Raw genomic sequence first — 27827 nt, 5'->3', positions numbered from 1 at the left:
CTCCCTTTCTAGCTCTCTTCTTCTTCTTTAATCTTATTCCCATTTATACGATCTTTGCCTCTTTTCACTTCTTAATACTTTGCTTTCAGGAATTTCTGTTGTTCATGGAACAAGATGAGTCCCTTATAAGTAAGATCTAGTAGTTGAGTACTTTTTAATTTGGCAAGAAGAAAAAAATTGAAGTCTGTGGGTCAAAGAGAGAATTGAGGTAATAATCCATAGCCAAGTCTCCCAAACAATCCAGAAACTTCCTAGTATTATGGAAATGACATTGAGTTCAGGTCAGGGTCAGGAGACCCGGGTTCTAATACTACTTTTGTCAATAACCAACTGTGATTTTGGCCAAATGATAACTTCTGGTAATCTCTTTTTCCACATAAATGTGTGCTCACATTTAAAATTTAAATGTACAGAACATGGAAGCAACCTAAGTGTCCATCGACAGATGAATGGATAAAGAAGATGTGGCACATATATATATAATGGAATATTACTCAACCATAAAAAGAAACGAAATTGAGTTATTTGTAGTGAGGTGGATGGACCTAGAGACTGTCATACAGAGTGAAGTAAGTCAGAAAGAGAAAAACAAACACCGTATGTTAACACATATATATGGAAGCTAAAAAAAAAAAAAACCCAAAAAACCTAGGGGCAGGACAGGAATAAAGACTCAGACGTAGAGAATGAACTTGAGGACACAGGGAGGGGGAAGGGTAAGCTGTGACAAAGTGAGAGAGTGGCATGGACATATATACACTACCGAATGTAAAACAGATAGCTAGTGGGAAGCAGCTGCATAGCACAGGGAGATCGGCTCGGTGCTTTGTGACCACCTAGAGGGGTGGGATAGGGAGGGTGGGAGGGAGACGCAAGAGGGAGGAGATATGGGGATATATGTATATGTATAACTGATTCACTTTGTTATACAGCAGAAACTAACACACCATTGTAAAGCAATTATATTCCAATAAAGAGGTTAAAAAAAATAAAAATAAAATAAAAAATAAAATAAAATTTAAATGTTCCTAATAGTACTGTTCTGGGCTTTCACAGAATTGCGAAGACAAAATGTGAAGTAAAGGTATCCTGGAAACGAAAGAATAATATTCAACTATCTTTGCTCTTGTCTTAGAGACAATAAAAGTAATAAAAAATTGGTACCAGAAACGTAACAATGAGTATTGTACAAGGAATTAAAGAAGAAAAATGAATTGATATGAAAAAGGGGTGGGGAAAAATGGAAAATATGTCAGTGAAATCACACGACTCTGCCAGCACTTCTGAAATGTATGTGCAGGAAAGTTCCTTTCACACAAGGATGAAATAAAACGGCAGCACCACAAAACTGGAGCAGAAAGAACCGTGGGATCCATCGAACGAAACCCACGTGTAACGTGTTAATTCCCTCTAAACATCCCCCACTGTCTAGCTCTGCTTAGCCAATTCCAGGTCAGAGCACGGCTTCCTTGGCAACCAATCTCGTGATGTGCAGGACTCTAGCTGATAGAGCCTACTAGTCAGCACTCAAATGGTTTCTCTTGAACAAAACTCTAATTGATGGCGCTTATACATCTGCACTCAAATGGTTTCACTCAAAACAAAAACATCTCAAATGGCACATCTAAGTTTATCTGTATTTGCCAAGGTTACAGATGCCAATTTTGGTTGCTTTGAGATCAGAGTCTTTGACCCTTAAATAAAAAAATAAATAAAGGTCTAAAAAAATCATTACAGACCTCTGGTTCAAAACAATTTCAGCAAATTCATTTAACACCCCGCCCCTCTTCAGTTCCCACTGAAATGACCAAAGGAATAAAAATAGGGAAACAATGAGTCAGAGCTGGAAAATGCAGATGGACACCATCCATACATAAAAATTATAAGCCATTTCTCTAACAAAGGGCAGGCAAGACCAGTCTGAGAGGCAAGCTGGCCAACCCATGTGCTATGGAAAAGCCCAATCGGAGGGAAAGCAGAAGAGAGTAAACCACAACCTTTTGAAAAATATATTAGGTGTCAGAGCCCATGGAGCACAAGAATTTGGGGGTGAGTTACCCTTGGCTTAGACCTCATGCTAAGTGAGGGACCACTGAAGTTGGCTCCTAATCAAGGCAGGTATTCCAGTTAGAGATGGGGGAACCCTCCCCAGCTACCTCTGAGCCACCAAAGCAAAGACATCCAAGAAACTCGGTACCGCAGCCATCTTCTATGGCCATCTCTGGCTGTCATCCCACAAACAACTGGGATGGAATATGACAAAATCAGACTAAAATAAACCTGAAGTTTCCCCTTCTCCTTGTATTTAGGCCTGAAAGACCTGTTCAGAGGTTCACAGCATCTTAGTCACCCAAAACCAGAGCTCTCTACAATGACAATCAGATAAAAGTCATCAGGCTCTTTGTGGAATAAGAACTAATGTCTTCTTATGAAACTGCACTACCAAAAAAAAAAAAGAGAGAAAACGTTAGATTATTCCTACTTTGTATTTTTACCAAGATTCAGGAACACACTGAAAAGGAAAAACTGGAGATTTAATATATACTTGTTTTTATGATTGTACTGGATGTGATGAGTTACATGTTTGTCTCCCCTACTAGACGATGAATTTTGAACATGCAAGAACTATTGTTTTAATTCATAGTACCAAGCACAATGCCTGGAATAGCAGAAGTATTAGAATACAGTAATATTGACTGAAGGAGCAAAATCCCAGATTAAGTTGATTCTATCAGAGCTGGCATTCTTAATATAATTACAATAGTTTTTATCCTCAATGTCTTTATTGAAATATAAAAATTATTCTCAAATTCTTATATTTCTATATTCTAATGTATGTAAATACAGTAAGTTTTAGATTATCCAAGTAAGATTCAGGTAGAAAGCTAACTGTAAATTACTGAGTTTTATTAGATCCCCAAATATTTCCTCTTAAATCAATAATTAACATTCAAGTAACAACTGATTTCTAATGAATACTATATAGTTAATGAATACTATATGGCTAATATGACATAAAACTTGACAGAAATAGTGCATAAGTGGTCATGTAGAAACTGCTGTCTTTTTCCTATTCTCCCCTCAAATATGAAAGAGTCCCAGGGGATAAATGAAAAAGATATCAGAATGATCTGCACAGGGGAACACTGATGGTAAAGCGCTGATCCTACTATTTGTAGAGAAACACAAAGAGCAGAAACAGATTTTCCAAAGAAGATGACTGATGTTTATTAGGATGGCACTGTATTCGCTGCTGGCCTATCAGATCAAAACAGAAAGTGCTGCTAAAAATTTCAGGCACATCATTCCACACAAACATGTGACTCAATTTCAGTCAAGCTCAGTTTCATACATGGGAAACTTTGAAAACATGGAAACCTTTGATCTCAGGCCAGTGATCACACCACAGATCATGAGATGTGTGTGCAGCCTCCACGGTCACCTAGATGCAACTCAACACAGCATCATCTCAGCAGCTCCTCCGAGTCTGAGAGGTAGAGAACACTGACTCTCACTTTACAGACTTGGCAACAACGGTGGAGTAATTAAGTGCAATTATTGAAAAACATAATGAGATATTAAAGTTATAGTTAATTCCCAAAGAGGTTCCTTGAGTTTTCAGAGGCCCCGGTAAGTCTATAAAGTCTGAGGACTTAGTGGCTGAGTGCCCTAGACTGGCAGATTTCAATTGCCACAACTCCTGGGTACTTTTGAGACATTGGGGACACAAAAATTAATAAATGTCACCTGAAGAAATAATTTACTGTTTGGTGACAGAAAGCAATTGCATCTAGATGGGATCTGCATTATTACCCCAGGCCTCTTGTATGAAGAGGCACTGAGAAACATTTGTCAAGCATCAGATACAGTGGGTAACACAAGAGAGGCGTTTATAGAGGACCTATTTCATCATCTGCACTAGGCCTGGTAAAGCCAGGGATGACCTGAGAGTCCGGGTTTCCTGGCTCACAATCCAGGGTCCCTTCCATTTGTAGCAGACTTTTCAGTTGCTCCCCCCCACACGCCCAGCATCCAATTTTGTTTGGCGATCCATGAGGTTTCTGGAAAGCTAACTGAACCCACTCCGCTCCTGGCTCTAAGCCAGGGGAACTGGCACATTCCAACTCCCTGGCTGGTGACAGGTACAGGGATAGGCACGTGGCCAAAATTAGTTAGTTTATTAGGGAATCCTACAATTTTTGCTGGGACAAAGATTAATGCAAGGAACAGCTAGTAGACATCCTATGACTAGGTAGAAAGTCAGCCTTGGGAGGAAGCCAATGACAAGAAAGGAAGAGCAAAGACAAAATCCAACTCCTTGGAAATAGGGCTGCCCCCTGCCTTCCTCGAAGCCCAACCTGCTTCAAGACTTTTCTGTTGGAACCAGCATGCTCCCTTTATTACACCAACTTGAGTTGGGGTTTCTGCTACGTGTACTTGTCAGTACACCACTACAACACGTGTCTCTAATTCCCCAAGCCCCCAAGAAAGAAGGTCTGCAGCGCCGCTGCCATCACGTGACTTGGATGACATGGTCCCTCCTGCTGACGTCATGGTAACTGACCAACTCCATCCACAGCTATGGAAAGGAGGGGCTGTTTCCTATTCCTCAAATCTGACCTTAGGGGGGCTTCCCTGGTGGTGCAGTGGTTGAGAATCTGCCTGCCAATGCAGGGAACACGGGTTCGAGCCCTGGTCTGGGAGGATCCCACGTGCTGTGGGGCGGCTGGCCCCGTGAGCCACAATTACTGAGCCTGCGCGTCTGGAGCCTGTGCTCCGCAACAAGAGAGGCCGTGATAGTGAGAGGCCCGCGCACCGCGATGAGGAGTGGCCTCCACTTGCCGCAACTAGCCCTAGCACAGAAACGAAGACCCAACACAGCCATAAATAAACAAATAAAAATTAAAAAAAAAAATCTGACCTTGGAAGTGAGCAACCTCACTCAATGTTGGTATACTCAGGAAAAAAAAATCATGTGGTTGAGTTACTCAACATTTCAAAAGCACCATGTTGGCAAAAAACTTCAACAATAAACATTTGTTACACTTTCTCTCATTCACATACAGACATATAAATAAATGTGTGTATTTACTTTCTTGGCTGCACTATTTTAACGTAAGTTATAGAAACCTTTCCCCTCAACACTTTCACATGCACCTCCTTGGAATAAAGACATTCTTCTATAGAAGTACAGCACCATCGTCACATGGTAATTCCCTAATGTCTAATATGCAGGTTATACTCAAGTTATTCCAATTGTCCCGAAAATGACTTCTATAGCTGTTTTTTTGGAAAAACAATCCAACAAATGTTTATGCACTGTATTTGCTTTTTATGTGTTCTTTAGTCTCAACCTGGGGGGGAAAATGAGGCTCCATATATTTACATGTTTCAAAAATATTTAACACAATTCATTTGGTCAAATGAGATATCTTCCTCTGAGTCTGTCTCCATGAACCCCTGGAGAACGTGCCCCCGGGAAGCACGTACCTGGGGGGCTGAGGAGCTGAAGGACCTCAGTGTGCTCCATACTCTGCAGGAAGTCGCTCAGCTCCACGACCGTACAGCCTTTCTCACCCAGCAGCTTCAGTAAACACAGGCTCGGGCTGCCTTCAGGCTCCAGGACCTTAAGACAACACTGCTCCAAGTCTAGACAACTGCAAACAACAAATTTAATTCAAGTCAACACATTTTCTTCACTATGATCTGCCTGCTGTATGTTTGGCCCCATCATGGGTGTTGTAGAGGATACACAGCAAGTTGCTGCGTGGTGGGGAAAACGGTTTACGTTACAAATGCTGCTGTTCCTTTAGACACGGTCTCCTAATGGTGCTCACCTTGGATAGCAGAAGTTGGCAAACTTTTCCTGTCAAGTGCCAGAGAGTAAATGTTTTAGGCTTCGTACGGGCCACAGAGTCTCTGCTGCATATTCTTTTCTTGATTTTTGTTTTGTTTTACAATTTTTAAAATATAAAAAACATCCTTAGCTATACAAAAACAGGCAGTGGCCTCAATATGGCCCATAGGCTGTTGTTTGCAGACTCCTGTTCTATATGTTTCGACACAATTTTGTCTTAAAATCATGAGCTTTTCTTTCACAAGCATGTCTTCTTTACCCAACTAGATAACAGTACTCCTTACAAGCAGACACCCTATCATATATATATATTTATCTTTTTAAAATCCCTCAATACCTAAAATTTCGTCTTGCCCATATGAATTATTCATAACTGAAATGCCTGGAAGCCTGGATGGAAGGGGTCAAACATAATGGTACCACAGCTGTGGCAGAGCCAAGATTAGTTAGCAAGCTTTCATATGTCTTAAAATGTTCTTAGTCCACATTCATTTTGATCAGTTTTAGTAAAAGGCTGCCACAGCATGTATATAATGGTCACCCAAGATTTATAATTCTGTAATAAAGTTGGTTATTTCATGAAGAAGAAAATGGATCCAACCAAAATAACTTCAATACTAATATTCTATCTCACAGGATTGTGAGAATTAAATTAGACGATCCATGTAAAAAGTACTTAGCACAGTGTGCGGGAAATAATAAGCACTCAATAAAAACTAGCCCTTATTATGCAATAAAAATATGGGAATATTAAAAGGAGACTAAGGCTAATTTCGCTCATTTCTAAAACTGTTGTAGCTTTTCCTTAAAAACTGTTTTTGACCCTGGACGCCAGCCTCTGCCTCTGGACCCGGAAGGCCGAGAAGGAGCCGCGGTCCGCAACCCCGAGCGCCAACCATGGGCCCGCGCCGCCGGATCCGCAGGCCCGAAGCCCCAAGGAGGCGCGCCGCGAGCCCGGCTCCCGCCGCCCCCCGGCCGGGCCCATCCTTAGGCACTTCCTCCCGTCAACTTGCTCGCCGGAGGCATCGGGTTCTGAAGGCGATCCGAACTCTTCAGAAGAGCACACACCTGTTGCGAAGGAAGAACCCCTTCTGCCGCCTGGCAAGAGAAATATGTGTTAAATTCACTCGTGGTGTGGACTTCAGTCGGCCAGCCCAGGCCCTGCTGGCCCTCCAAGACGCAGCAGAAGCGTTTCTAGTTCATGTCTTTGAGGATGCCGCTCTCCTCTCCTTACATGCCGGCCGTGTCACTCTTCTCCAAGGATGTGCCGCTGGCCAGGAGGATCCCAGGCATCCAGAAAGGGCTCGGCTGAGCTCCTGCCGCCCGTGACTCTGGCTGATACCAGGGACTCTGCCCGTCACTGGGGCCAGATCCACGGAGTAGAAGGTGCTGCCTGGACTTGCTGTCTCTGAGCAGAGCGTGTGCGTTGCTTTTGTAATTAGGTTTTTTTTTAAGAAGACGACGACTGCATGGCTTTCCTCTGTAACAGAGGTAATTTTACGCATGACAGAATCAACACATTCCAAAAGTCCTGAGAATCATTTTCTGATGAAGAGACTCCAAGTTTGACTTCACTTTGCAAATTATTCATACGCCTGATGATTTGGAAGACACCAGATTTTCTAGGTTATGAGAGAAAAGGGTATTTACTGATTATTTTAGATCTTTCTGTACCATTTAAATTTTTTACCCTATGTATATTTACTTTTGTTTAAAACCTAAGGGAAAAAATAAGAGAAGACCACTTCAACCAGTTGCATGGAAGAGCCTGGCGCGTCCAGCATACAAATCTCTGTCCTTCAGATTGATTTCAATCATTCGTGCCAGCAGCAAGTTCCTGTGTGGACTGTGCCTGTCACCAGATTATACAGCTTTTCAAAAGCTCAATGGGGATGAAAACAGGAAATCGTTGAGGATTGATGGTCTGGCTCCTTTGGTAAATTCCTATCAAAATCATTCAGAAATTCTAGCATGTAGAATTTATTTCATTCTTATTTGCAAGTCATAGACAATGTATCATAATTTATACTTGAGAATTTTTCATTCCAGGACTTTGAAGAGCCTTTTCAATGTTTTTACAGGTATTTTTTGTAACTCCCTTGTGGAGCGATACTAAAAATAATTCTTTAATGAGAAAAAGTTGAAGCGAAGTCCCTATTACACACAGATTATACTGTGTCCTTTGTGTGTTAGCATTAAGTTCTTCATTTGGATGCTTTGCCAACAGCCACAACGTAAACAAGAGAATTCAGGGATGTGTTTTTGTCTCTGGTAGAGTAGAGTGTGAGCAGATAAAAACCTTGCCCATCTCTTGTAACTGAAAGCAGTTTAAGAGATTTCCAGAGAAATGGGAAGTGCCACCCGAAGACTTTTAGATATTGTGTGTGGTGAAATGATTAGTGAGGGCGGACACTAATAATGATGTGTCGGCCAACGGAACTGAGAGACAAACTAAAGGGAAAAGGACCAAGTTCTGTTGTGTGATAGACTTTAACCCTTTGGAAAGACCGTTTCCTGTTTGACATCAACTCATTTTTATGTAGACATTGGAATAAAGCTTACCTATCTATGACTAAAACAAACAAACAGACAAACAAACAAAAACTGTTTTTGAGAGACTTCCCTGGTGGCGCAGTGGTTAAGGATCCGCCTGCCAGTGCAGGGGACACGGGTTCGAGCCCTGGTCCAGGAAGATCCCACATGCCATGGAGCAACTAAGCCTGTGCGCCGCAACTACTGAGCCTGCGAGCCACAACTACTGAGCCCATGTGCCACAACTACTGAAGCCCACACGCCTAGAGCCCATGCTCCGCAACGAGAAGCCACCACAATGAGAAGCCCACACCCCGCAATGAGGAGTAGCCCCCGCGCACCGCACCGAAGACCCAATGCAGCCAAAAATAAATTAAATAAATTAAAAAAAAATAATTGTTTTTCAGTAATTACTGTTTTGGTAACCAGATAGTGTCCTCCAAAGCCTCCAGCCACTAGGTATTCTTTTCTAGGTATTCTAGCTAAATTTGTATATTCAATACTCTATACTTGTTAAATGTCAATAATCATATTACAGATCAACCATTCCCAATTCTGGGCTGTACACTCTGGCAGCACAATCTGAAGTCCATGGCAAATTGATAAAGGTAAGGACAATAAGACTGTCTTTTACTCTAAGATTATCTTTCCTATTTTTAAAAGTGTTAAAGTGTCCTTTCTTTTATGAAATAATGGTGATTGCGATGGTAGCAAAAACAAAAGCTGAAGGTGCTGCTACAATATTTTGTAAAATTTTCTTTTACTAGTCCGTGGAATGTCCAAGGAGGTATTAGACACAATATAAGGATTACCCATTTTTCAAATAATTATAATATGAAATTTATAAAAACAAGGATGCTGTATGCTAGTTTTTTATGATTCAGAAAGGTTATCAAGACCTGATACATGAAATTAAGATGCCATCTTGTCAAATGCAACCAAATGGTGCTTTAATCTTTATATTAATATGGAGAAAACTAAAAACAATTTTACCTTCCCCCCACCAAATGAAGAAAGATCAAATTGAAATAGACAACGACTTCTCTTCCAATACAAGAGGCACTGGAGAAAAACAAGGTGCTCTCTTCTTTCCTCTTACTGATTTTCCACATGGGCACCGGCTTTCGGCTAAGATGATGTTTATACATACCCAAATTTCTTTCTTTCCTTTTTTAGTTACATTCCTGTCAGGCTGTGCTTTGAAGTGGTTTCTACCAGCTCTAATTTGAAATTTCTGATTTAATTAAAAAGACTACTTTCTTACTGAAACAAACAGACTTTGCTTAAAAAACCCTATATTTATCTTTACTTTTAAAAATGTATAATCAAATAGAACATATTGATATTATACACCTTCTAGGGTACAAACCATGGCACTGCTTTTAGATTCTTTTGTTTCTCTTGGTACATTTACACTTCAGAATCCTTATTCATTAATTCAACAACTACTTATTAATCACCTAAAATAGGACAACCATTTTTTCTAGGTATTTTTCTAGCTGCAAACAAAATCGCCCATCCTCCTAGATTTTTCTACAGGAGAGGGACAGATATGTATACACACACAGAGATCTGTGCATCCATCCATCCAACTGTCCTAAGTGCTTTGGAGAAAAACAAAGCAAAGCAGGGGGATAGGTCAGGCTGGAGCAGATGTAGGGGGGTGATTTTAAATAGTGTGATCAGAGAAGAACTCACTGAGAAGGTGACTTTTTTAAAAAAGATGTAATCAATGTTGTTTATTTTTAAAATTTTTATTGAAATATAGTTGATTTACAGTGCTGTGCTAGTTTCAAATGTAGAGCAAAGTGATTCAATTATACATAAATATACAAAGATATTCCTTTTTTACATTCTCCTCCATTATAGGTTATTACAAGATATTGAGTATTGTTCCCTCTGCTATATAGTAGGTCCTTGTTGGTTACTTTTTTTTTTTTTTTTGCGGTACGCGGGCCTCTCACTGTTGTGGCCTCTCCCGTTGCGGAGCACAGGCTCCGGACGCACAGGCTCAGCGGCCATGGCTCACGGGCCCAGCCGCTCCTCGGCATGTGGGATCTTCCCGGACCGGGGCACGAACCCGTGTCCCCTGCGTCGGCAGGCGGACTCTCAACCACTGCGCCACCAGGGAAGCCCCGGTTACCTATTTTATATACAGTAGTGTGTATATTTTAATCCCAAACTCCTAATTTATCACTCCCTCCTTTCTCCTTTGGTAACCATAAGTCTGTTTTCTACATCTGTGAGTCTATTTCTGTTTTGTAAATAACTTCCTTTGTATCATTCTTTTAGATCCTACATATAAGCAATATCATATGATATTTGCCATTCTCTGTGAGAAGGTGACTTTTAAGCAAACACCTGAAGAGGTAGGTAAAGGAGCCAGTCTTTTTTTTTTTTTTTTTTTTTTTTTATTTGCTGTACGCGGGCCTCTCACTGCTGTGGCCTCTCCCGTTGCGGAGCACAGGCTCCGGACACACACACAGGCTCCGCGGCCATGGCTCGCGGGCCCAGCCGCTCCGCGGCATGTGGGATCTTCCGGGATCGGGGCACGAACCCGTGTCCCCTGCATCGGCAGGCGGACTCTCAACCACTGCGCCACCAGGGAAGCCCAAGGAGCCAGTCTTGTGGTTCATCCGTGGAAAACATCTCAGGCTGAGCAAACAGCAAGTCCAAAGGCCCTACTGTCTTCAAGGAAGGGCAAGAAAGCATGTGTGACTAGAGCTGAGAGAGGGAGGGAGACACTAACAGGATATCAGGTCCAAGAGCTCACTGGTAGCTAACTGGTGTTTTTACTCTGAGATGGAGAAACAATGGGAGGGTTTTGAACAGAGGGAGGATAAGACCCGATTTAATGTTTTAAAAGAACGATTCTTACTGCTATATTGAGAATAGACTGGGATGGGAGCAAAGCAGGAGGCGGAGAAGTTAGGCGGCCACTGGAACAATGCAGGTGAGAGATAATGGTGGCCTGGGCCAGGGTGGTCGCAGTGGACGTAGGATTCTAGACACATACTGGAGGTACGGCAGAAGGGATTTGCTGATGCAGTGGATGCGGTATATAAAAGCGGAGTCAGGAATGACTCTGAAGTTTCTGGCCTCAGCACCTGGATGGATGTAGCCACCCTTCACTGAGATGCAGAAGACTGCGAGAGAAAGAGGTTATGGCGGAAGACGTGTTAAGTTTTGGACGTGCTGCATTTAAGATGTCTGTTAGTCATTCAACAGGAGATCTACACGAATGAATCCAGGAGTTCAAAGCAAAGACACACGGGCTGAAGGTATGAACTGAGAGTAATCAACCTAAATATGTGTAAAGCTAGGAGGACTTAAGGATAACACCAAGCTGGGGATTAGGTGAAGAAGTCTAGACAAAGAGATACAAGGCCTAAGCCCTAAGGCATTCCAAAATCCAAAGATGAAGAGGTAGAGACTGAAGAGATAGGGACAGGAGGAAACCTTCCTATCATAAGGTGCTCGAGGGCAGGATTCCGTAGCTAAAAGAGCACCTCCTACACAGCAAGTATGCAGTGGCTGACTGTTTTCCCTGGTCCCAAAGCCCCATCTCTCAGCTCCCTCCTTCATGGAATTTACACACTATTAGAGCCTCCTGAAAGCTCTGCCATCTTTGGGGCTCGAATGTTCCTTCGAATGCCTCTGCAGAATTCACACTGCTTGGGCAAGACACTCAGAACCTGTGCTTATCTACACTGACAGCAAAGGGCGTTCAATATTCAGGCAGTTTGGAATGGAACTAGGCTGAGTTTGTTTAGGGCACTCCCACATGTTCATGTTTTGGGAAGCTAAACTATATGCAAGGATTTATCCTGAATCACCAATAACCACCTGGAAACACTCCTTATCCCTGATGGGACAGTTCAGAAGGAACTCCTGTGGCTTATTTATTAAATTCTTACCTAGTCTGAGGAAAGTTGTATAGAGTGAGGAAAAAAAGTGAAAAGAAACAGAATAGGCAACCTTCTGGGATTTTAGGGCTGTGAATCCAGTGACTGCAGAAAGCAATGCACTTCCTCGTGGGAACTGTCATCCATTTGGACTAGATTCACTATAATTCCTGCGTTTGATTGACACTAGAGAAAAATGCCTTTCGGACCTTTTACTATTGTAGATGCTCTTTTGCCATCAGTATGAAAATCACTGTTTTAGTCTTAAAGAGAAAAAGCACCGCCAGCTTACCTTGCCCCCTCAGTTGTCACTCCCCAGCCTCCAAGTTCCCAGGGCTAACCTTTTGTTAGGTCAGTTTAATTCTTCTGATCTCAACAGGTACGTGAGCTTAATGTTCTCCAGTTCTCCAACCTTCAGGGTGGCCTCCACTTTCCCCAGCACAACTAACCTACTCTGAGCTAAACTTCACCATCCTGGAAGGCTGGCCAAACTCATCTGTCTCCAGTAAACTTCCCACCCTGAAATCCCCAGCTTCCACAACTTCGTGCCCTTTGTTGCTTGTCTCCTCTTGCTGGGCAACTGCCCTCTCTCCATACTACCTTCACCAGAGAAGTGGTCTCAAGCTTTTCCATTAGTTCCTCAAACAAAGCTAATAGCATTCTATAGCCTTTAACAAAACTTAACTGAAGGCTTAGGGAGGAAAACTGAACAGCTGATGTCAGGTATCCACTACTTTTAGATTCCATCAGCCATGCCTCTTCAGTGGCAGGGCCTTACTGAAGTTCTCCCTCCTTCATGGCCAAATAGGAGTGCTCACTTCAAGAGAAACTTCTTCAGGAAAGGCCAGAGCCTTCCCTAACTAGAGTAGTAGTTAATTTCACAAATTAACCAATCACAGATCTGGTGATCTGACCCCGCCCCCTGCCCACAAAGAAGACAACTGTTTATGTTATTGTAAGTCTAGAAATTCAGAAATCTATGGACCTAGAATAACAGTATGTATCTTGGATTTTCTTTGCACAGCCAAAAGCACAATGTATTCTTCCTAAAACAGAAAAAAAAAGGGGGGGGGCTTCCCTGGCAGTCCAGTGGTTAAGCCTCTGTGCTTCCAATGCAGGGGACATGGGTTCGATCCCTGGTTGGGGAACTAAGATCCCACGTGCCATGCAGAGTAGCAAAAAATTAAAAAGAAAAAGAAAAAAGAAAGAAAAAAGTATGCCATCTGCTCAACTTTGCAAATTTACCACTTCTTGATTCCATCTTCACATCATTACTCCACCGAACAGCCAAATAATCCCAAATCATCATTATTCTGGTTTAACCTCAAACTCTTTGAAACTCAAGGCTGTGGTGAGAGTTAGATACTTAATACATTGTCTGGTATATGTTTAATAAATGATAAGTGTTTAATAAATGATAAAAACCCACTGTTATTATTATTCACACCCAACATAGCATCTAACATATTATTTGTGATTGTCTCAGAATAACAGTCTATTACTGCATAAGCCCTTATAAGTAGGAGCTAAATATTTGACATCTTTTTATCTTCTGAAACATTTGCAAAAATCGGGCACTCAAAAAACTTAATTTTGAATGAATGGTTCCCCTCTCAATTCAAAATTATTTATAGAGTGTCTAAGATAGGTTCTATGCATAACATATAGGATCTTAAATCTTCCTGTTCTCGAGGAATTTATAAAGACATGTACAAATAATTATAGTACAAGACAAAGTTTGGTTATATGAAAAGTTAAAAAAACTGCTAAGGGGTTCAAAGGCAGACCCAAATCATAACAATGATCTAGAGCAGTGGTTCTACGTGTGGTCTGGGAAGCCCTACTGCAGTTCCTGAGACCCTTTTCACAGGATCCCCAAGGTCAAAATGACTTTTCATAATAATACTAAGATGTTATTTATTTTTTTCATTCATTCTCTCAAGAATGGACATTGGCATATCCAGTGTTACCTGACCTGTGACAGTGCCACAGACTGAGTGCAGAAGGACATAAAAGATGCTGGTTCTCTGGGATTAAGCCAAGACATTAAAGAGATTTTCAAAATGCAAAACAATGCCACTTTTCTAACTAAATTTTTTGTTTTGGAAAAGTTTGTTTTTCCACAAAAACACGTCATTTCTGTTAACATGTAATGAATTATTCTCTTTAAATATTAAAAAATTCTTAATTTTCATTTCTAATATGGTAAATATCAGTATATGTTGTATGTATGTAACATATAGAACCCACATTAAAAACTCTCGAGCGGGGGGGGGGGGCGGGTTTCCCTGACGGCACAGTGGTTAAGAATCCGCCTGCCTATGCAGGGGACACGGGTTCGAGCCCTGGTCCAGGAAGATCCCACATGCTGCGGAACAACTAAGCCCGTGCGCCACAACTACTGAGTCTGCGCTCTGGAGCCCGTGAGCCACAACTACTGAAGCCCTCACGCCACAACTACTGAAGCCTGCGTGCCTAGAGCCCGTGCTCCGCAATGAGAAGCTCACGCACCACAACGAGTAGCCCCCCACTCGCCGCAACTAGAGAAAGCCCGCGCGCAGCAACGAAGACCCAACATAGCCCCAAGTAAATAAATAAAACCCCAAAACTCTCTGGGGTCCTCAATAATTCTTAAGAGTGTAAAGGAGTCCTGAGAGTTTTAAGCCCAGTTCCAAGCCTGGTAATAGGAAAATGGTTTAATGTTCATGGTGAAATCAGGAAGAAAACCTGGCAAGTTGGTTTGATGGAGGAAGACGGCGAGTTTAGTTTCTTTCTTTCCCACTATCCTTCTCTCTCTACATCTACATTAAAACCTTCATGAATTCCTGCACCTCAAACCCTTCACCTTCATTATCTCTCTACCTGCACGTCCCCTTCCTAACCTCCCTTAGGTCTTCTAGGTCTGGGTATTTTTTAATCTTTTGGAATTACCTCCCTAACGTAATTGTCTCCAGATAGCTTTCTTTATATTCTCCTTGGTCAACCTCGATTTCTCTCTTTCAGCTAAAGGGGAGGAGGGTAGGAAAATGGTGTGGACTGCCGGAGTCCAACCTCGAATCTCTGCATTCCCAGGACTTTCCTGGGTTCAGGCGCTCTGTCTGGAAGGTTACTGAAGTTCTCCCACCTCCTTCCCTCCGCCCTCCTTACCCCCAGCGGCCCCTGCACCATCTCAAGTGGCCCCGATGTTTTCCAACCTCACCGATCGCCGCGTCCGCCCTCCCTCTCCCGTGCCCACTTCACTCTCCCCGCGCGCCCCCCGCCCAAGTTCGCCCCCACGTGACCCCGCCCCGCCCTTACACCCCACCCCACCCCACCCCGGGCCCCGGTGCCGCACCTGAGCCGGAGGCGTCCCCGACTCCCCGCCACCTCGGCCAGCCTCCTCCATCCCCGGCCCTCGGGCGCTTGGTCCAAGCTTCGGCCAAGCCTCCGCAGCAGCGGCTCCGGAAGGCGGTTGAGGGTCGCGCCGGCTGCTGCGGGGAGCGGCGGCCCCGAGGGCGCGGCCGCCGGCGGCTGTGAGGCCAGGGGCGGCGGGGCCTGCAGCAGCTCCCCGCACAGAGACATGTCCCGCGCCGGCGACCCCGCGACAGCCGCTGCTCCTGCCGGCCGCATCGCGCACTTTCCGCTCGCCCCCTCGCTCGCCGCGGCGCCGCGGAGGCAGGGGCGGAAGGACTAATTGGACGGCGCTGCACCGAGCTCTGAGGAGGAAGCGCCGCTTCCCGCCCCGCAGAGCCAGGTTTGCCTGGGTGAGTCGGGCCGGCTGGCCGCGCTAGCGGCTCCGGGGGCGGGGCCTCGGGCGGGGGTGGGGCTGCCCACTACGCGCGTGCGCGCGGCCGCGCACCTTCCCCCGCCCTCCGCGCCGCCTCTTCTGGGCCACGGCGAGGCGCGCGCTTCAAACCCGCGTGGGAGGTGGAGTCGTTGCTGAGCAGGAAGGGCCGAGTGGTGGCAGCTGGAGGAGGAAGCGGTGGAGGAACTACGCTCGGGCGGCACCACTATGGCGAGGAAGCCTGTGGCGTCGGGGCTTCCCGAGGCTGTGGGAGGAGGATTGCCTCACGCCAAGGAGGGGAGCACGTGGCTTTCCATCGCCGGCGGGTCCGCTCCTCCAGAGGCGCGCTCTGCTGACTCAGTGACTTGCGTGTGCCCGGCGACGCCACCAGCACCCGCGTTGGGCAGCCTCAGCGGAGGCTTCCTCGTTGTAGGATTAGATGTGTATGGCATTGCTAAGGGAAGTGGTGCTAGAGATCCAGATACTCAGTGGAAATTGCCTGAAATCTGTGCCTAGACTTCAACAACAACAACACAACTGGGCTAGGGTGTATTTAAACCTAATTAGACCTTGGAAATGGTTGTTTTTAGCAGGAATCACCTGGTTTCCTCCGAGTCAGACTGCCATCCAGAATCTTCATAAATCACAGCAGACAGCTTTATAGAGGATGCCCTTCCCTGGAAGGATGCAGAATAGATGAAATAACAATGCAGACGCGCCTGAGCTCACTCTCCCACTCTTAGCGATATTCGAGGCCATTGCCCCATTGAAAACTAGAGGGGTAGTTTGGGACAAAAGCGAGCAAGTAACTTATAAAGTGTGACTAGCCAGGTAGCCCCCAGACAGAAGGCTTCCTGGTCCACTTTCTGGTGGCATTAACTTTTTCATCACACGGGGCAGCAGGATTTTCTGTAGCAATAATTTGGACACCCAAATTCTCACTACTTTTTTTCAGGGTGGTAGCTCCACACAGCTTCCATCACATTCTAGCACAGTTAATCACTATCCAGTGATTTTTTTTAATCCAGTATAAGTTCAGAGTTCAGAATGCGGTATAATGGCTAAGTGCACAAACTTTGGATCCAGGAAGATCTGCTGGGTTCTAGTTTTATGACTTTGAATAAGTTACTTAATTCTCTGCCTCATCTATTAAAATGGGACTGAAAATATAGTATATATAGAGTTGTTGCCGGAATTAAAGGAGTTGATGTATGTAAATCACTTAGCTCTGCTTAGCAAGTAGTAGATAATAAATGCCAACTTAGCATTATTCTTACAAGTGCAAATGCTTGTTTCATACTCGGTTTGACCTTGGTAAATCTTTTCCAATTACTTCTAGTGCCCTCCGCTTTTGTCCTCAGTCAGTGAACAAATATTAGTCTGTTACCTTCAGGTACCAAGTATGGAAATCAAGTCTTCTGGTCTTTATTGGTCTGGTCCTTATTCTTCTAGTCTTCTAGTCTGTTCAAATTGAGATCCAAGGGACTTTTTTCTAAGTATATTATACGCAGGTTTTTGCTTGTGCACCTGCTCATTGATTACCCCCTGAGTATCCTTTCCAATTTGACCAGGTGCATCTTAGCCAGTACAGCTCAGCTGGGTACTGATGATGTCAGAACCCTCCCACCCTCCCCTGCTTCTCCTCTCTGCTTCAAGACAAGTGCCTCCATTTCACTAGAGTCAGGGCCCTGTTTTTCACCTAGCAATTTTATATCATGCATTCACCTCACCCGTCACCCTCCAGCCTCTACCTTGGACTAACATTATGTTTTATGACTGGTCTTTTTCTCCTCCCAATCAAATGTTAGTATTTTTTAATGTAATTTCACTCCTGTGGTTTTCTTTTTTTTTTTTTTGCGATACGCGGGCCTCTCACTGTTGTGGCCTCTCACTGTTGCGGCCTCTGCACAGGCTTTGGATGCGCAGGCTTCGGATGCGCAGGCTCAGCGGCCATGGCTCACAGTCCCAGCCGCTCCGCGGCATGTGGGATCTCCCCGGATCGGGGCACGAACCCGTGTCCCCTGCATCGGCAGGCGGACTCTCAACCACTGCGCCACCAGGGAAGCCCTCCTGTGGTTCTCTTACGGGGCCTGATGGTACAGTAGAAAGAATGTGACCATTAGAGTTAGCCCTGAATTTGATGCTGCCAGAGTCATTAATGGTGTGACTTTAGGCAAGTTAACCTCTCACCGTCAGTTTCCACATCTGTAAAGAGTAGAAGATGATAGTACCTGTTTCAAATGATTGTTATGAGAATTAAATGAGAGATAATTTCTATATGTACACATAGAAAGTGTCTGGGAGAAGTAGATGCAGAGTTTATTAGGACTCTCAAAGTTGCCAGGTTAATTTTGGAAAAACATAATAAACAGTAATTCAACATTGTAAATCACCTGTGCTCCAGTAAAATTAAAATATTAAAAAAATAAATAAACAGTAAGTCATGTACCTTTTCTATATCAACCATTACATTTCTATAAAGATAGGAGAAACACAGAGTGGAGATCTGACTTTTAAATGCCCCTGGAAAGTTCATGCATGTCTACGGATAATATACTTGGGAGTTCTTCCTCCTTAGTTGAAAGTGACATAGGGCTTTGTGAATCCAGACAATTTGCAGGAAGGCTGTGGTTTCATTCTATAGAAATCCATTGATGTCATCTTTAAAACACTCACACATCTGGAAACTGACTCATAGCTTTTTTTTCCTTTACGCGTTTTGACTAGAGTTGGTACTCTAACCAAAAATGCCAGAAGGCCATTATTTTATATCTGGACAGATTTTCAAAGGCCCAGTGCAGGAGAACACCCAGAGGTCCTGGGATCTGTATACAACCGAGGGAAAGGAAACAGGAGTCTTGTGACTTAAATGACATTGCTTGTCTCCCACCTTATTCCATGCCCAGCACCCTTTGCCACCTCTGGCTCAGCTTCTGTGTTGAGTCCACGCAAGCCACTTTCTGACACAAGGTTCTCCACTTCCCTTGCTGCCCCTTTTTGCCACCATCTCTCAAAGGATTGGGGGGATTTTCCCATTTCAATTTCAACTTTGGAATAACAGCTAAGCATTGCATTAATATTCCATACCCTTCCTTCATGATGAATCATCCATGGCAGAGATTACATTTACTTGTCTACATTCACTCATTCATTCACAAATATTAATTGGATTCCTACCTTGTGCCAGGCTCTGTGCCAAATACTGTTAAAGGATGATTTTCATTTAGTTTTGTTTTTATTAAGCCTGTATTTTTTTCTAGAGTGGTTTTAGGTTCACAGCAAAATTGAGGGGAAGGTACAGAGATATCTCATGTACCCTCTGCTCTCACTACTTACAGCCTCCCCCATTATCAATATCCACCACCAGAGTGGTACATTTGTTACAACTGATGAACCTACACGGATACATAATAATCACCTTAAGTCCATAATTTACATTAGGGTTCATCCCGGTGTTGTACATGCTGTGGGTTTAGACAAATGTATAATGATATGTATCCACCATTAAGGTATCATACAGAGTATTTTCATTGTCCTAAAAATCCTCTGTGCTCTGCCTAGTCACCTCTCCTCCCTCCCAACCCTTTTCAATCACTGGTCTTTTTACCGTCTCCATATTTTAGCCCTTTTCAGAAAGTGATATAAGTGGAATCATACAGCCTTTTCAGATTGGCTTCTTTCACTTAATAATATGCATCTAAGATTCCTCCATGTCTTTTCATAGCTTGATAGCTCATTTCTTTTTAGTGCTAAATAATATTCTATTGTCTGGATATACCACAGTTTGTTTATCCATTCACCTACTGAAGGACATCTGGGTTGTGTCTAAGTTTTGGCAACTGTGAATAAAGCTGCTGTAAAGATCTGTGTGTAGGTTTTGTGTGGATACACGTTTTCAGCTCCTCTGAGTAAATACCAAGGAGGGTGATTGCTAGATCATAGGGTAAGAGTATGTTTAGTTTTGTAAGAACCCCAAACTGTTTCCCACAGTGTCTGTGTCTTCCTGCATTCCCACCAGCAATGAATGAGAGTTCCTGTTGCCCACAACCTGGCCAACACTTGGTGTTTTTGGTGTTTCAGATTTTGAATAAGATGGTTTTTCAAAAAGAAAGTTAAAATCATGACTCTCAATGAATGTACAGTGAATACAAGTCAAAGATTTTATTTAACACGTTAGTGAATGAGGGAACCAGAAAGGTGTTGTGACCACTTCAAAGGAGAACACAAAGGCGAGATAAATATGTAAGCCCAGCAGGGAGCTGAGAGGAATTAGCTTAATAGATGCAAACCAACTTCTTCCACAGTGGAGGAGGGAAATCCATTGAACCTCCCCCGACAGAATTTATCTATTTGTAATCAAGAATTATTTGCATTAGTATCAGTTTTCTACAACTTCTATCTCTCGGAGTTGCAAGATACCTTAGTCAAAGTCAAAGAAAGGCATAGATAACCCAGATAGATGAGCTAGGTAGGACACCCATTACATTCTACATCTTTGTTAATTCTTTCTTACAGTGCTTAGAGTACAGGGTTGACTAAATCCAATCTCTGCTTATGGCAAAGAAAGGGAGTGGTGAGTACTCTGTTGGCAGCAAGAGGGAAGGCTGAAAACGTGGAGGAGAAAGTACCATGTGGAGCAGAAGGAGAAAAAAAAAAAAGCCAAACTCCTCACATACAAGGGAATTCCCATGAGGCTGTCAGTGGCTAGTTCAGCAGCGCTTTATGAGATGGAAGACATTCCCGTGTACAGCACACTCCTGTATACATTGCCACTTTCTCCTTCCTATTCGAGAAAACTTATCTGAGGAATAATACCAGGTATCATGATAGATACAACATTACGATAGGAAAAGTCTTGAATCAGGTCTAATTTACTATCTAAAATGCCGATCATTTATTATCTACAAAGCAAATCAGAAACTGATACTTAAATGATCAGCACTAGCAAATCACTGGGGACACATTTCAACTGAAGGCAGGAACTGCAGTTGACGTGATATTTCTCATGGCCGTGAGTCACTTTGTTGGGATTTTCAAAAGGGTGCTAACTACGTTAATCCACCCAACAGTCTTTTGACTTCGTGACCCTAACAACTGCATTGGGCTATGATGCAATGTATGAAGAAATTAATCCAATAATATTTACCAACTACCAATCTATACTCTCTTAGGATGTAAGAGGGATGCTGGCCTCGCCAGTGTTCCTCATCCTTGGCTGCACATAAGAATCACATGAGGGTAGCCCAGTTCCTCAAAAAGTTAAACGTAGAATTATCATATGATCCAGAAATCCCACTTCTGGAATATACCCAAAAGAATTTCAAGCAGCAACTCAAACAGATGCCTGTACATCGATATTTGTAGCGGCATTATTCACAGTAACCAAAAGGTGGAAAGAGCCCAAATGTCCAGTAACAGATGAATGGAAAAGCAAAATGTGCTACATACACACAATGGAATATTATGCAGCCTTAAAAAGGAAGGAAATTCTGATGCATGCTGCAACCTGGAAAGCATATGCTTAGTGAAATACACCAGAAACAGAAGGATAAATATTGTATGATTCTGTTTATATAAGGTACCTAGAATGGGCAAATTCATAGAGACAGAAAGTACAATAGAGTGGGGCTGGGGGGCTAGGGGAAATAAGGAGTTATTGTTTAATGGACACAAAGTTTCTGTTCGGGATGATGAAAAAGCTCTGGAAATGGATAGTGATGATGGTTGCATAACATTGTGAATGTACTTAATGCCACTGAATTATATATTTAAAAATGGTTAAAATGGTAAACTTTATGTTGTATATGGTTTACCACATACACACAAAGAAACCTTAAAGCCTGAGAAACCTTAAAAACATACTGATACCTGGCTCACAATCCCCAGAGATCTGATCTTAATTGGTCTGGGGTGTTTTTAGTTTTTCTTTTTTTTTTAATAGTAGCTTTAAAAGTCCCTGAAGTGATTCTAAGGTACAACCAGGTTTCAGAAGGGATGCTTAATCTCCAGGGTGGTGGTGCTCAGCCTTGACTATATATTAGACTCATTTGGGGAGTTTTAAAATACATTGGTGTCTGAGTCTCACACCCAAGATTCTTATGTAATTGGCTCGGGGATGCTGCCTGGTTACTGAGAATTGTTTCTTAGTTTCCCATCTGATTCTAATATGTAACCAAGGTGAGAACCACTGCTCTAGGGAGAGCCCAGGATCTCTGCCTTTCATTCCACCTTTGGAGAGCAAGCACTTCCTTGTCTGTCAATAATGAAACCAAGGGCATAGTGGGAAAGGAACTACTGATGAGAGTCAGAGGCTCAACTTCTCCAAGGCCACTTGATTCTTTCTCTTTCCCTTCACAGTCAGAATGTTAAAAGTGGGAGAAGTGGGCTTCCCTGGTGGCGCAGTGGTTGACAGTCCGCCTGCCGATGCAGGGGACACGGGTTCGTGCCCCGGTCCGGGAAGATCCCACATGCCGCGGAGCGGCTGGGCCCGTGAGCCATGGCCGCTGGGCCTGCACATCCGGAGCCTGTGCTCCGCAACGGGAGAGGCCACAACAGTGAGAGGCCCGCGGACTGCAAAAACAAAAAAACAAACAACAAAAAAAGAGTATCTCGATCAAGGGACCATAGCTCTGGGACTTGCCTGTTGGTCCAGTGGTTAAGACTCTGTGCTTCCAATGCAAGGGGTGCGGGTTCGATCCCTGGTTGGGGGAACTAAGATCCTACATGTTGCATGGTTCGGCCAAAAAAAGCGGGGGGGAACCATAGTGCTGGTGCATGAAAAGTTAGCTAGTTTACCTTTAAAGGATCATCTAGATGGTGGACATACATCATCCCTTGATTGATCCTGACTTACCTTCAGCCAATCTTTTGTCACTTTTATCTTCCTTGGTATTTGTATTTCTGTCCTTCTGTATAAATACTGGCTCAGTCTGCTTATTAGGTCCTGTTGCATCCTGCCATCTTGTTTGTGATCGCCCTGCTCCAGCTCTCAGTCCTTGGAAGCAAGGCCAACTAGACCAGGTCGGGTGGATTTAGACACGCAGCTGAAAAGCAACGTGAGATCAGGGTGGCCCCCGGAAGACAGGACGTATGGAGAGAGCGATGAGGCCAGCTGTACTGTAAGCCTTGAGGTAAAGTAGTGGTTCCCCGTTAGTCTATGCCATTCCATCAAGGTGGAGTCCCACCATGAGGATTTTGGCTGATGACTTACCCAATTATAATGAGAACACATTGCAGGCAATGTCCCCTATATAACATGTCCTTCTTCCATATATATGTCCCTTGGGTAACAAGCAGACATTGGCAAGGAGACTTGGGGTTCCAGATCCTGGCCGTCCGTTCAGACACAGCAGACAAGGGACACAAAATATAAAATAGAACCTATGTTTTCTAGAAGCCTATGATCTAGCTGAGGAGAGAAATTTTATAAACATGAAAAAGTGGCAAAGCAAGATTTTGGACCTTAGGATTTCTACATTGGTGTATGCAGTTTAGAAGTTTTCCAGAGACTTTTATCAAAAGCCCTAGAGATGGGCCAGGAACAAAGAGAAGTAAACTTCCAGGATTAGGGATGGTAGACTCAGAGAGTGAAAGGAGTCTGACCAGTGAAGGCATGATTATTTCCTGGATAATACTGATATAATTTTACTTTTCAAAAAATGTGACACCTATGACTAGTCCCAGTTGAATGACAATATTAGCCTTTGCAGGTGAGCACACTCAGGTGGAAAAGTGAAAATACACTAGTGCTGGCTCCGCCCCGTGCTTCCAAGGGTGACCTGTTCTCAGTTTCTTGGGGGTCACTCATGGAGGGACCTGACTGTGCACATGGTGTTATGTGCCAAGAATTGATTCAAAACTCCTGGCAGCTCGGGCTCTCCATCAGAGCTTGGGACTTCCTAGGTGTGGTACCCTGAGGACATATTTGGTGGCTCAGATCGAGGGTATGGACTAGATGCTTTGTAAGCCCCCTTCAACATTACGGGTCTGAGTGGAAGGGCATGAGGTCTCAGAGGAGAGCACGTGATCAAAGACTAGCCCTGGATGGTGATCACAGCTCTTCCAGTATCCTGGACTACTTCTAGTTAAGCAAATTAACATATAAATAAGATTATTTGTTGGGGGCAGAGGGGGCAATATTTAAATGACTGAAGGTTTAAATTGTAACGTATTAGTTATATGCTCAAATTAGATGTCGAGAACAAACAATGCTGTTTCAGGAGAATGGACACCGTATTAAATTAAAATGCAAGTCATATTTATTGGTTGAGGGAAAGGGGAGAAGAAGGTGCATGTTTAGTCAAGCAACAGTTTAAATCATACTTAAGGCCTTTAAACATTAGTTATTTGCTAATCCTTACATGCTAATCATTCATTTGTTCTGTAAAGCTACGTCAATGAAAACTTTTCTTTGAAACATTTTTTGTAGGAGGCTAGTTGAAATTATGAGTAAAAGGGCATTTATTTAAAATATTCTCTAATTTAAGCTTTTCACTGAGTGACTCATGAATTTAATTTACTGAGGTTTTGCTGTATATAGATCAGAGCACTGAAGCTACTGGAAATTTTTATGGTATCATAATAAAGATAATCAATAATTATTTCATGATAATGAGAATAGCTTGAACAAGTGTGCATGTGGTCACCTGTTTAACATGATATTCATGGAAAGTCAGCCCTAAAGAGCACCTCAGTTGACTTAGGCCGACACCTTCAATTTCAGACGAGAGCTCTGTGGCGTAGAGAGGTTTTCTGTCTCTTCTTAAGCCTCTACCCTAGTAGTTCTCAAAGTGAGGGCCCTGGCCCAACTGCGTCAGCTTTTCGGAAATGCAAATTCTCAGGCCCCCCACCAAACCTACTGAAAAAAACTCCGGGCGTGAGCCCAGGAAGATGTGGCTGAACCAGCCCTCCAGGTGATTCCTATCCACAGCAGTCTGAGAACTGCTCCCCCCAACTCTAGCTTTAAAATATCTTGAGACAATAACTTCTCCAGTGACATAGAGAATTACTTCCTGTTTTATGTCTAAATTTATCTCCCTAAAGCTTTGCAGGGCGTGGCACACAGTCTGTACAAGTGCAGAGACACCTTTTCGGGTAACAGCGCAGAGTGGGGCTCAGCAGAAGGGTGAGATGAAGACAGGGCTGGCGGTGGGCAGGGGCTGGGGAAACAAGGGCTGGTCTTTGGCCCTTCTTATTACTACTAATCGATAATTTCCTAATCTGAGATCCATTCCAAAGAGGGGCGCGGCACAGTTTCATCTGGGGTCTGGGTTTTTAAGACAAACAACACTGAGTCGAGGGAGTGCAGAGTTGGGGTAAAACTTAGGAGCGATGTGGTAGAGACATGGGTGTCTCAGACGCCAACATTGTTCCACAAGTTGTCTGAATAAAGCAACGTAGAATGGAGAAGGGTCTAGCCCTCTGGGAGCTGAGCACAGACAAGCTAAAAAAGGCTCCAGGGCTTCCCTGGTGGCGCAGTGGTTGGGAGTCTGCTTACCAATGCAGGGGACACGGGTTCGTGCCGCGGTCCGGGAAGATCCCACATGCCGCGGAGCGGCTGGGCCCGTGAGCCATGACTGCTGAGCCTGCGCGTCTGGACGCTGTGCTCCGCAACGGGAGAGGCCACAGCAGTGAGAGTCCTGCGCACCGCAAAAAAAAAAAAAAAAGGCTCCAGATGACTGGCTGGGATCCAGGGCAGGATTCTGCCCCTCCCCACCCACTCCTGCCAAACCAGTGTTAGGGGAGAAATCCAGGGATTCAGGGTACCCAAGAGATGGGGGTTCAGGATGCTGAGGGAGCCATGTAGGTGGCCTGACTGTGTTTCTGAGGTCTTTACAGTGCTGTTTGGAAGCCCTGTTCTGTCTGCCTAGAGTGGCACTCTTTTCTCAGAAATATTGCTTTTCAATGCGTGGTTCATTGGGAGGCCCCAGTTTTTTACCAGTCTGCTTCCTCAACCCAGTGATTGGCTGGAGGTAGGCGTGTTGCCCAAGCTTGGCCAGTCCTGGGGATTTCTGACCTTCACCTTGATGAAGAGGATCTCAGGCTATCTCAGGTGGCAAACCTGTGAAGTATGAGCCTGAGCTGGCTGGTGGTCATGTCCGCACCGGCTGTGTGGACTTTTCCCATAGCGGGAGAAAGTGACCGGTACCCTGAGAGAAGCAGAAATGAGAGGTGGAGAAAGTAGTGTTCCATCCCTGGTTGTGGTTACCCCTGAGGCCCAGCTCACTTTTCACCTTTCCTTTACTGCAGTTGGCTGAGCCAACAAATTTGCTTTTTTGCTGTAGGGGAGGGAAAAAAAAAAACGTTTCCTCTACCCTCTTATGTTCAGTACCTGGGTCCTGCGAATTACACTGGTAAGCAACAGATGAGCCAGAGAAAATGTTTATTTCATGTGCACATGGAAACCACCAAAGGAAGTAGATGCCTCCTTAAATGGTTGGCGTTAAAGAATTATACACCTAATTTAGTAGAAGAAGGGGAGGGGAGAGAAAAGGCTTCTTATGGGAAGAACAAAGAGGTTTCTTTTGTTTGTTTGTTTTTGTTTTTTTTGTGTTTTTTTTTGTGTGTGTGTGTGGTACGCGGGCCTCTCACCGTTGCGGCCTCTCCCGTTGCGGAGCACAGGCTCCGGACGCGCCGGCCCAGCGGCCACGGCTCACGGCCTCAGCCGCTCCGCGGCATGTGGGATCTTCCCGGACCGGGGCACGAACCCGTGTTCCCTGCATCGGCAGGCGGACTGTTAACCACTGTGCCACCAGGGAAGCCCAAGAGGTTTCTTTAAGAAAGGCAAATGGGTTTTAGAAAAATAGATGGGAGAGGAGAAAGTGTGTGATAACGTTTGTCTGTACAGGTTTGGGTAGTCTTTCCATCTTCTTCAGGGTCATAACAATCCCCTGGAGAAGGGAATTGGGTTAGGTTTTATTTGTGTTCTTTCTTCTGGGAGTAGATCCACCCTGTAGATCCATAGAGGAATTTATGGCAGCCTTATTTCCCAGAAGTTACTGCTTTTCGTCAAATAAGGGCAGCTCCCAGAGGGCTTTGTGTGTGTGTGTGTGTGTGTGTTTATCTGTTGAATCTCAAATGTCTTCAGCCTAAAATAATCATTATACAAAGTATTTTGGTATATTTTGGAGAGGCATATTCTGAACCCCTTCATTGCCTAAGCCAATTTCGTACCCTTTAGATACTGTGCCTAGCTTCACAACATCTTTCCGTAGATGCTTTAACTAGCAAGACACCCAGTAGGTTTTTTTAAAAAAATATTTTCTAAGTGGATAAGCAATCAATTCATACTAATTATTTTAGACTTAATTATTTTTGTTTTCACAGTAGTGTTAGGTTTACAACAAAATTGAGAGGAAGATACATAGATTTCCCATATGCGCCTGGCACCCACACATATATAGCCTTTCCCGTTATCAACATCACTCACCAAAATGATACATTTCTTACAATTGACAGACCTCCACTGTCGCATCATAATTACCCAGAAGTCCACAGTTTACCTTCAAATTCACTCTTGGTGTTGTTATACCTTCATTCTATGGATTTAGACAAATATACAATGACATATAGCCATCATTATAATACCCAGTATTTCCACTGCCCTAAAAAATCTTCTGCGCTCCCCCTATTAACACCCTCCACCCTCATCCCTGACAACCACTGATAGTTTTACTGTGTTCATAGTGTTTTCTTTTCTGGAATGTCATATAGTTGGAATCATACAGCCTTTCTAGACTGGCTTCTTTCACTTGGTAGTCTGCATTTAAGG

General features: G+C 43.8%; 1 protein-coding gene and 1 pseudogene across 3 annotated transcripts in view; one reads left to right on the top strand and one right to left on the bottom strand.

Moving 5' to 3' along the window:
- The window catches only part of MALT1 (MALT1 paracaspase), a 61543-nt gene extending 45371 nt beyond the window's left edge, over positions 1-16172 (bottom strand). Inside the window, exons 1-2 of one of the 2 annotated variants that reach the window (XM_081253140.1) lie at positions 15629-16172; positions 5491-5657 (exon numbers count right to left, since the gene is read on the bottom strand). In XM_081253140.1, coding sequence (XP_081109266.1) covers positions 5491-5657; positions 15629-15903 — 442 coding nt within the window. In that variant the 5' untranslated portion in view covers positions 15904-16172. The remainder of the gene's footprint in view (positions 1-5490; positions 5658-15628) is intronic. The other variant, XM_081253139.1, reaches the window with a different exon arrangement.
- LOC308627256 (histone H3-like centromeric protein A) lies at positions 6344-7475 on the top strand (annotated as a pseudogene). Its single transcript has one exon. The product of its transcript is annotated as a histone H3-like centromeric protein A (transcript).
- Positions 16173-27827: the final 11655 nt, after the last annotated feature.

Source organism: Mesoplodon bidens, assembly GCF_964165515.1.
Source record: "Mesoplodon bidens genome assembly, chromosome: 13".
NCBI classification, from domain to species: Eukaryota; Metazoa; Chordata; class Mammalia; order Artiodactyla; family Ziphiidae; genus Mesoplodon; species Mesoplodon bidens.
Note: the sequence above shows the minus strand (reverse complement) of the source record. Positions and strands in the feature narration are given on the sequence as shown.